The 11,413-nt window shown below is 43.2% G+C and overlaps 1 protein-coding gene across 1 annotated transcript in view; it reads right to left on the reverse strand.

Annotated features, from left to right (window-relative positions):
* CDYL (chromodomain Y like) overlaps positions 1–3,750 on the reverse strand; it is a 157,136-nt gene extending 153,386 nt beyond the window's left edge. Inside the window, exon 1 of the mRNA XM_027839026.1 lies at positions 3,546–3,750. Coding sequence (XP_027694827.1) covers positions 3,546–3,569 — 24 coding nt within the window. The 5' untranslated portion in view covers positions 3,570–3,750. The remainder of the gene's footprint in view (positions 1–3,545) is intronic.
* Positions 3,751–11,413: the final 7,663 nt, after the last annotated feature.

Genomic DNA, 11,413 nt, shown 5'->3' on the forward strand with positions numbered 1-11,413 from the left:
TTTACATACTCTATAGAGCAGTAAAATTTATAGCAGATTTTCCATTATCAAATTTAAAGTATGAGATATTACTATAATTCATCAAGTGGGACATCTCAACATTAATACATCAAAAAAAGAAATTTCATGATGTCCAAATACACAATGTCTCCTTATGTGGGTGTCTATATTTTACTCCTTGGTCAGAATTACCAAAAATAAAACCTATTTACTTCCCCACCACTACCCTGTCCCCTAAAACATTAAGTTCAAAGTTCTCCTGGGGGGGTCTTTTTAAATTTAATTGATGAATTTCTTTTTGTATGACATGGAATTTTAAGGTTGGTGGCTTTCATTGAGGAAGAAAATAGAATGAGAGTAGTTGTTATTTTTTACACAGTGGAAGAAGCTGGGGGTTCTTAATAAACTCAGTGTTGGAGGGAACCTTATAGGGAATATCTTCCAGTCTCCCTAGCAATCATTTTAGGAAATCTTTCCAGAACACCAGAGACAGGGGTCATCTGGTTCCCGGTTGAACATTTCAAGTAAGGAAAAGCTCACTACTTTAAGTGAGAACATGTTCCATTGTTGGACAGCTCTAATTGTTAGAATGTTCCTTAGACTGAGCTGAAATTTATCTCCATACAAATTAACTACTTTTGCCAACTGGAAGACAAAAATATATTCACTCTTCTTATCTAACAACCCTTCAAATAATTGAAGACAGCTATCTAGTCAGCTAGGTGGTATCTTGGCTAAAGTAATAAATTTTAAGTTACCTCAGACATTGAATGAGTCACTTAAACTCTTAAGTCTCAGTTTTTTTGTGTGTGATGAGAATAGCAGTGTCACCTACCCCCAGGATTTTAGTGAGGACTAAATGAAATAATATATGCAAAATACCGTGCAAACCTTAAATTACTTCATAAATGTTAGCTATTCTTACCCAATTTTTTTCTTAAAATATCCTTGTTTCCTCTACTATTCCTCATAAGACAGTTACCACTTAAAGACCTTTTTTTACCATCCATGTTACTACCCCACCTTTTGGAGTTTTTTGATGTCACTCTAGAAACATGCTACCCACAAAACTGGATAAAAATATTCCAAAGTATGTTCTAAAAACACAAACTACAATTGAACCACTATATTCCCTGATCTGGACACTCTATTTCTATTAATGAAAGACAAATTGGGGTGTTTCCATGCCCATTTACTTCAGCAATCCTATCAAAAGTAAACATGATAAAAATATAACATGAATTCCTAACTTTAGAAAAGAAAAACTAGGAAATGAGATGAAGATACTTTAGCTGTATTAATATACAAGTGAAAATGTTTTATTAGACATCTATGTAGAAAAATAATTTATAGGAGAAGCAGTTACTTCACAATATTGATCACTAACCAAATTATTATGGATAACCAGGAAACTTGAAACTGTTGAAGACTGACAAAAATATTATCAGGTATACTTAAGCACCAACACAACATAATTAAAGAATGAATAATTCCTTAGGTCTATAAAATCAAGACTTAACTTGATAGGGAAACTAAAGTACCCTGATCTCCAACAGGCTTCCAAGCTCAGGTCATTTTCTATGGCTACTGAAAGCTTACATATGCTTCGAGGATTCAAAATTCCACTTCTCTTCTTTGCCCTCCTACTTTTAATACTATTTCGTTTTTTAAACTTATCATTTATTGCCTTATAATTGTTTCCCCTACTTTATTCCTACCCAAAGAGCACATGTGAGTATGCTGTGCCTTGAACACAGGGCACTCAAGTACTTAATTGTGGAATATTTTTAAATCAAAGAAGATGATTTCAATTCATGACTAAGATGACATAGAATTTAACCATTTATCCCTTTCTAAACCATGTTTATTATAAATAAATTACAAATAGAGATTCTACAATGGTTACATCCATCTGATAACTTCCTACAATTTTTCAAAAACAGCAAATTGCTGGTATCTGATGAACTCTCTCACCATTCACCGGAAAGAGGTCAATTAAACACCAGTTTGTACATCAATAACAAATATACCTAGGAGAGACCATTGTCATCACTAGGTATTTATTAAGCATTCACAAGGATTACAGGTCTATGCTTGTAAAGGATGTTTAAGCCTCCAATCCACACCAACACATCCAACATATCACAAAGTATACAAAAGCTCTGAGTTCTAGACAAATAGGTTTTTTAAGAGGCCTGAAGTTCGGAAGACCAGAGTTCAAATCCAGCCTCAGACACGTATTAGCTGCATGGCCTTGAGCAAGTCACTTAACCTCTCTGTCTCAGTTTCTCCAACTGTAAAATGGGGATAACTTATTTCACTGGGTTGTTGAAAAGATTAAATGAGATAATATTTGTAAAGCCCTTAGCTCAGTGCCTGGCATATAAGTGTTCTATAAATGTTATTATTATCGTTATATCATCATCATTATAGGTAGGTTTTTAAGTCAGCATTAAGACCCACCATCTTTTCTCCTGTGAATAGCTATATATTCTGTTCAACAGAACAGAAAGGCTTCAAAATAATTAATGTTGTATACTCCTAGGGAAGTCTTAAATTTAAAGAAGTTCTAACTAAGGATCACTAAGCATTTAAATCACTTTAAAGCTGCAAAACTGCTACCTCCGAACTCCAAAGAGTTAGAATTGGCTCAGCCATGTCACTTAACTAACAGAGCTCTGGTCACTACCCTTTTCTTGTTGTTGCCCCCACCCCCCCTCCCCCAAAGGACACTACGAATGAATGACAGGGCATCAGAGCTAAATTTAAATTTCCTGGCTTTTGCCACAAAGCTAAAAACTAACGAAAGCATGTGGCCAACTCGAGCGTTTTTAATGTGATCTTTTGCATCCCTCCGAGTTGCTAGATACCCAAGAGGGCAGCATGGGTAGTACTGCACTTTGCAAGAAAGGGGGTGGGGGTGGAAATAAAGAAAAAAAGAACCCTATCCCACCACGATCCAGTCCCCCGCCATGCAGTTACGGGGGCTTCACACCCATTACCCCACACCAGGAACACTTTTTTTGCACAGTCTGAGCAAGTCTATGGTGTCAGCACGACTTCCCCCGCCGCTGCCGCCGCCCCCCCCCCCCCCCGGAAATCAAACCCCCCCCCCGACATATTTTGCCCTCGTCCGATGCCTTCCCCCCTCCAGCCGCTTCCAGCCAGCAGCAAGTCGCCCTTCACCCCGCCCAGCCCAAACGTGCGCGTGTCTTGCCCCGGCCCGCTCGCTCCAGCCCGCCCGGGCTCATCTCGGAGGCGAAGTGTGGCACAGGCCAATCCTCACACTTTACCGTCTTCTCCTCGCACATATTTCCCGTCCAGCAAACTGCTGCCCGGGGGGGGGGGGGGGGGAGGGGGAGACGGGAGGGGGAGGGGAGCGAGGAGCCACCGAGGAGGGACAGGACCGTCGAGCTGCAAATAGTCCCCGGCGGCGAGGGTGGTGGGGCTGGGGAGGGGGCCAGGGGGCAGCCGCCGGGCCGGTCCGCTCCGGTCCGCTCCGGGGCGGGAGTGGGGGTGGCTCGGGGAGGGGGCAGGGTAAGTACCTCATAGAGCTCTTCGGAAGCCATGGTGGGCGGCCAGGCGGGAGTCCCCGGGCGGAGTTGAGGGAGGGAAGAGGGGTTGGGGTCGGGGTCGGGGGGAGAGGAGAGGGCCGGGGCCGCCGCCGCCGCCGCCGGGCTGCCGACACTTTGTTTCAGTTGAGTCCCTGTGTGGCCTCCGCTTCCTCCTCCTCCTCCTCCTCCTCCCCGCTGCCCGGGAGCTCAGGACGAGCCTCTCGCACTCCAATGCCAGTGCGGGGCTGGCGGCGGCGACGGCGGCGCTGCTGGGGCTGTGCGCAACAGCAGCTGCGCAACTCGCCCTCGTCGCCCCCTCGGCTCCCTCACTCCCCGGCGGCCCGGCTCCGGCTCATAGCTCTCCCGACGCGGGGCTGAGTGTGGGGCAGCTGCTGCCGCCGCCGCCGCTGCTGAAGCTGCTGCTGCCGCCGCCGCCGCTGCTGCTGCTGCTGCTGCTGCTGCTGCACGGTGGCGGCGGCGGGTGGCTCCCCGGCTCCCCCTCTCCGGTGTAGTGCAAAAAGCTTCCTACTTCGACCAAAAAAAAAAAAAGCCCTCAAAAAAAAAAAAAACAAAACCCTGCCCCGGCTACTGAGCATGCCCAGTGCGACCGCCCGAGCCACGGCGGAGTTCGAGGGTGGGGAATTCCACTTCTCCGGGTTTTCGGGGCCGCCACGAGGGGAGGGGGAGGGGGCAAGAGCGAGTGGGGGGGGAGAAGTGGAGAAGGGAGGGGGGCGGTGGTGGGAGCGGGAGCCGAGCCTCGGGTTCAGCACTGGGACGGAACCCGAACGGGAGCAAGCTGTGCACGGAAGGGGAGGAGCCGAAGGGGAACGGTGGGAGGAGCCCCCCGGGAAAGTATCTTGCACACCCCGTCCGAGTTTACCTAGGTTGGATTCGCGCAGGGTCGAGCTGTTTTCCGCAAGAGGGGGGTCGCGCGCCCTGAGGTTCTTTAAGTTGGGTTAGTTTGGAGGGGGAGCACGCGAAGAAAAGAGCAGACTGTGTTTGGGGGTGTGACTTGGATACCTCGAGAAAGAAGTTGGGAGGGGGGGAGACGAGATTTGAAGTGGAGTGGAGGGGGCTGCTGTGCAGAGTGGGCATCTGCAGACACGTAGTTGGGACAGGAGCCTTTGAAGAGGGTCTGGCCAAGGCTTAGGGGGACTCTACGGTCTTCTTGGAGGGGGACTATTTTCTTTGCCCGGGACTCCGGAGTAGAGAACCCAACGGGGACACGTTTCTTTGCTATGGGCAAGGCTGGGCATTCGCGATATTGGAGCGGGACGTTCCCCATTGCAACACCTCCAGTGCAACAATAAATGGGAGAATCCTCTCCAAACGCGAGCATGGCCAGGACCTGCCACTCTGTCCTCCCCTCCTTCCTTTTCCTTCCCCACTCGCAGGCCAATGTGACCTCTAGGACAGCTCCCGCTCAACTAGGTCCCCGAGGTCTCGAGGATCCTTCACCGTGGGGGAAAGGGAAAAGAGAAGGAGGAAGAGCGTGGCCAGCAGAAGACCTCCCAAGGCTCCCAGGGTCCCGGCTCAAAGTAGCCCAAACTCAGCCTAGCCCTCCCCCTTGGTCCCAAGGATGCCCACGAGGGGCCGCCCGGCGGGAAACTGCCCCCCCTCGAGGGCATCAAGTGAAGTCTAAGAGGCACTGATGGGACTTGGAAGGCAACCTCTCTCTAGGACATTCCCCCCAAGTGCCCCAGCCCTTCCCGTGCCCGGTCGCAGGGTTGAACCCACCGCTCTACCCACGTCCCTCCTCCGTCCCAATTTCTCATTCGGCAGTTCACAAAACCCGGAGCGAAATGGATTCGACACCGAAACTCCATGTGGCGCTAGCAGCTAGACTGGGCATGCTCCAGAAGAGAGAGCAGGTTTTGGTTATAAGTAGGGAATTGCAGTGGGTCGTAATCTAAGGCAGAGACTACTGCTGTCACTTACTTCCACTTCCACTTGCTCCTCAGCCTGCGTTTTCCCCCACTGCGGCTTCCCTTTTTCAAGATACAACCTTTAGGAAGTTGATAGGTAAGAAAGTACCCACACAAAGAGTAGCCCACACGAAGTCTTATCTTTCCATGGAATGTGGCAGTGGTGGTTCTCCACGTAGAGAACGATGGTTAGTGACAGCAGCCCGATGCCCACAGTCCAAATTAATAACTACATTAAGATAGATTTGTCCAGCCATACAAATCCTGGACTGCTATATTTCCAAATAATCATGCCATGACTTTCTACTCTCTAGCATGTGCTCTTCCCCTCTCTCAATTATCTAAATTCTACCCTTCCAAGAAGGCCAAGCTCCAGTCTTGGAGGAGGGTAACAAGATGAGATTCAGAGCTTCAAGTGACATTAGAAATCATCTAGTCCAACCCTCTCCTTTTCCAGATGAGGAAACTGAGGCACTGACTTTTACCTGACTTGCCCAAAGTCATCCAAGTAGTATAGTGGCAGATCAGATTCCGAATGCAAAGCAGTATTTAAGTAGTAGAACATACTAGACTACACACTGATTGCAAATCAATTTGTGTAGCATTTGATCTTTGAAACAGACCTTTGAGATAAGTGTTTTCATTATGCTCATTTTACAGATGAGGAAACTGAAGCTTGGAGGAATAAAGTGACTTTCCCAAGGTCTCACATCTAGACAGGATTTGAACCCATCTTTCTGACTCCAAGTTAGCACTCTTGTCCTAGATGCCACAGTGCCTCTATCAGAAAACCTTCATTTATTGCCAACAGCCTTCAGTGAAAGCTTTGTCCTTGGAACTCCTCTAGTCAATGTGAATTATTTTGCAGCCTTATCATGTGCATTAAAGGACATTGCATTCACAACTAGACTGTAAGCACACTGAGGACAAGACTTCTGTCTTTTTGTATCCCTAGCACAATGCCTAATCTAGATTTGCTGGTAATGGCAATCATCAATACCTATTTATATTCATACATGCAACAAAAAACAGGGACAAAATCCTTATCTACTAAAAGTTTACAGTACCAATTGTAGAAATGGCCACCAAGGGTTAACAGCACCACAGAGAAAAAAAATCTCTACCTACCTCACAGGCATATTGTGAGGCAAGTTCTTTGTAAACTAAGCCTTAAATAGATATTAGTATCTCATGTTTAGAAACTATATGCATAGATAGATATATACACACTCTTATTCCTCAGACAAAAACCTTAATCTTTACAATGAACAATAGAATTTATTAGGTACTCATGATGACACTCAGGCTTAAGTTTGTAAAGTTCTGGGAATGGTCCTTCACTGAAAGACCTCCATAATTAAATTACTACTCATCAAGGAAGACACCATACAAAATGAAAGAAATTGATGTGGCACAGGGAAGAAAAGAACACTGGATCTAGGGTCAAAGGACTTGGGTTTAATATGGAGGCTGTACTTACTATGTGACACTAAGGCAAATCACTTAACCTGTCTCTGCCTCAGTTTCCTCATATGTAAAATTAGTTGAATGTGCTAGCTAGATGGTCACTAAGCTCTAAATCCTATAACTATACATTTAATGTACATAAGATAAATACATTAAATTTTTCTTTAATCAGGAAAGGAATATTATATCCTCAGAAAGGTGCCATAAGAATGTCAAAGAATCACTTTCCACCTCGGCTGCTTTGAAAAGTGATAGGTTTGAAGGCCGTTAGGTGGCGCAGTGCATGGAGCACCAGCCTTGAAGTCAGGAGTTCAAATCCAGCCTCAGACACAGAGCACTCACTAGCTGTGTGACTTAACCCCAATTGCCTTACCAAAAAAAAAAAAAGTGATCATCTTGTTGTTTAAATGGCCACAGCAAATTATCAAAAATATTATCAGTCAACAAGCATTAACCAAGTAGTATAAGCCAAACATCGTGCTAGTTGCTGGGGACAGAAACTCAAAATTGAGACAGAAATATCGAACTCCTGTGTGTGCAGACAGCACTGTAGTAGTGGCATTGCATTTGTGTACCAAATGTTCTAATTCTGAAAGACTGCATTCTTTATGAGTGATGGAGCCCTAATAGTGTCTCAGGTGCACAGCTGGTGAATTAAACCAGCGTATCTTTTTTGTCTTCATCTGTGTCTACCTGCCTTTTTCTATCCATTAGTCTCACTGTTAATAGCATAGGTAGAGGAATGGAGGATGGGATGTTGAAACAGCAACTGAGCTATGAAACAAGTTTTCAAGAGCCCCTTTTCTACTACCCTCTTCTTTCCCCCTCCTTTCCACTGCGCTTGAAACCGATTGTAACTAGCTTTTTTCCCAATTGGGGGTCCTCCAACTTATTACATGGTTTTTTCCTTATGTATTTTACCTGAATAGTTCGTTAACTGTGATTTTTTTAATCAAATTCAGCTTTCTTCTCTCTCTTCACATAAGCAATAAGGCTGTGGATATATTTACTTTAGCTTATATAGTGGTTTGGAATGCATACTTCCTTTTGTGAAATACTGACTTTTTTTGCAAGAGTTATTCTGACCACATACACTGGGTGCTACAAAAGCACTTTCTCAGTGAGTTGAAGTGGGAAGTATGATGAAGTCTCTTCCATACTTAAGGGAAATTTCTCCGTTGTATTGTACCTTGAATGCATGCCAGAGAAACTACCTCCTGAAACATCACAAAGTTTTCATCTTACTACTTAAGTAGTCAGCCCTAAAGCAGCAGTACAGCGCACATGGCAATAGCAGATTTTTACCAGAAATGTGAGTCCTTACCTGCCGTAAATATATCATAGGGCACCATCCATTCTTGAACTTTTCCTCGGTGGATACCTGGGGACCTCCAGACTAGTAACACATAAGAAGGCAAGTTTTTATGAAATACCCTCTCAGATCTTGATGCAGAAGAGCTTCACTGTATCAACAGGACAAAGATTAAGCACTTCTCTAGAAAGTCCTCCTCCTTTTCTGCCTTCAGTCTTAAAAGAGATCCTAGAATTTTCCCCATTCTCCGAAGAATCTACATTTCATCTGCATTTGAATCCTAAGTAAGTACCACCCGACTGAGGTTGGGGGTGGGATGAGGAAAAACCCGGGAGAAACAAAGAATCCGAGTGGTTTATGCTTTGGCCCTGAGGAAAAGAACTTCTACCAGAAGAAGTGACTTTTTTTTTTTTTTAATGAAGGTATTTATTGCTTTTCAATCTTACCAAAAGTTTAGTTGGGAGAATGTTCCAGGACTAATCGGGGCTCCCCTCCCCAAACTCTGGATTTAATGCCGAGATGAAGTATTCTTCATCATGTTTGGCCTGGAGATGGGAGTGGAATTAGGTAAAAAATTTACAGGGGAAAAAAAAAACTTAAACCTGGAAGCTTGTTGGGATTTCAACCCCTGGCTCAGTTACGAGAAAGGGTTTAGGAAGGTGGAACTAGATGAACTCAGAGGTACCATCTGGCTCTAAAATGCCATAATTCTAAGGCTAAATAAATAGAAAAATACTCAACAGAACCAATCACAAAGCAAACTCATGTTGGTTTCCTAAGGTCTTCATCGTGCCCAAAGCTTCCAATCTCCTTCTTTGACTAAATGCTGGCGTTGCAGACCAGCTGCCATTTCCTATTCTGGCTAATCAGGAATGTCTGATTTCCAGCTTCAGCTGCTGTTTCCCTTCCTGGCCCAATTGTTAATTGCCCCCATCTCAACTGGCAGCCTCTCCCTGACTGAATCCATCACTGGTTCCAGATATCATTTCTCTCTTTCAAATAGAATTCTTAATATCGAAATGCAGCTGCCACAGTCCACCCACCCTTTCTCTCCACCCACTACCCCCAGTCAAACCCTATTATTTGGTTTCTTCCTCCTTTTTGCTTGGTTTTTCTTCTGAGAATCAAGAGCTCAGGCCTAGGACTGATAACATTAATTTCATTCTTAAGTCTAATTCTGTTCCTTAAGCAAATTCAGCCCTTAGATATCATTCTGTTTTGTGCTATTAGCTCACTCTGATTGCAACAAAAGAAAGTTTACATGTCCTTATTGCACCTTTTCCTAGTGACAGAAAAAAAAAATCAGTGGTTGTCCTACAGCATCACAGGACTGATTGCTCAAAAAGGGAGTTTTGTTGTTGCTGTTTTTCCATTTATTTACAAATATATTACAACCTTTCTGTAAAGAGAAAGGAAAAAAGATCATATATAGTTAACTATCAAGGAATAATTCAAAATGGCCTCAATAATTCGAGTCATAGTAGCCCAATAACTTATTTTAGATTTCTGAAAGTATATGTTACTCTGCTATCATTGATTAATAAGTGTGAAAATCGCTTGAATGATAGCGTTGGATTATATCTGTCTGTAGAGACAGAGACAAAATGAAATAAAACCACTATCCTCTATCCCCATTATATTACTTCTCTATTATCATTCCTGACCTACACACTCTTAATCCATTGTCCTTATAAATTTGAAAGTAGCACCAGTGAGCTATGATATACAATTAATTGGGTCAGGTGATGAATGTGGTTAGGGTTAGAATGAAGAAGAAAACAGTTGTGGGTGGGCAGGAGCCAAGAGTGCGATGTGGTACAGAATAGAATCTACAAGTAGATGTGGGTTTGGAACCAAGCTCAAGAACAGATTCCCAGCTCAAGAACAGAGAAGGAAAAGGAAAGCAAAACTCTGATCCAGCAAAGATGGTTCTGAAATTAGGTCTCCTGTTTTGTTTTTTGGTTGACACACTGTCTGCTAAGTAGAATCCTACTAAAATCCAAAGTAAAGGTATTATACCAAAAAAATCAATTAATCGACCAACATTTTAAAGCACTTATTGTATGCCAGGTACTGTGCTAAGCTTGGGGGGGGCATACAAAAAGAGACAAAAGACAGCCCTCGAAAAACTCAGGTGATATAAATAACACCCTCCATAATATAATTTTTTACTGAACAGTAAAACTTCATTAATTTGGTCTAATTTGAGAAAATACTGGTTTGAATTAGTGAAGATTAAATTATAAAAATATTTTTGGAGAAATCCAGGAGTTTTGCTTTTGTTTTACTTTTATTTCCAAACATTCTCAGTAACTTGAATTAGGTTAACAAAATATTAACTAGTATTAAGTTTCATCAAGGACCAGCTTTAATGAAAAAAAAAAATTATTTACAAAGAACATGTCATTTATAGGTAGGTGGCATTTCAAAGCAGTTTGTTCCCTTAAGTAGTTTAATCACAGAATTTCAGAGTTGGAAGGGACCTCTCAGGCCATCTAGTCTGGCCTTAACTTGAACAAGAATACCCTCAACAACGTGCCCCACAAGTGGACATCCAGCTTTTGTTTGTTGACCTCTAGAGAGAGGGAATCCATTTCCTCCAGAGACAGCCCTTTCTATTTTAGGAGAGTCTTCTCTCTCTCTCTCTCTCTCTCTCTTTTTTTTTTTTTTTTTTGTAGTTTCTCCATTCAATCATATGGAAATCTGCCTTTCTACAATTTCCATCCATTATTCCTCCTTCTGCCCTGTGGGGCCTGGAAGAATAAAACTGTCTTTAAAATACTTGAAGACAATTATCATTACTCTCTTAAGATTTCTCCTTTCTAGGCTAAACATTCCCAGTTCCTTGCTCCTATAACTGGATTACTTATTTTCCTAGGAAACATTTTCTTCATAGACAGTAAGTATAACGGCATGGTTGAAGTCCAGAATCTCCCTGAATTATAACACTTTTTAAAGTAGCAATTAATTAATAAGGCTTTGCAGTATATATCTCAGGCCTATAAATTTGGTGTCAAAGGATAGATTGAAATATTCCTTAGATAAAGTGACCTGTCTTCCTCTTTAAAAATAGTATCATGCACCTTTTAAAACTATAAAGAACCTAAGACAGCATCTGATCAAATTCTTTAACTTTAGTTTCTTTTCACAGATAG

Source organism: Vombatus ursinus, unplaced genomic scaffold (genome assembly GCF_900497805.2).
Source record: "Vombatus ursinus unplaced genomic scaffold, bare-nosed wombat genome assembly UNPS02000577.1, whole genome shotgun sequence".
Lineage (NCBI taxonomy): Eukaryota > Metazoa > Chordata > Mammalia > Diprotodontia > Vombatidae > Vombatus > Vombatus ursinus.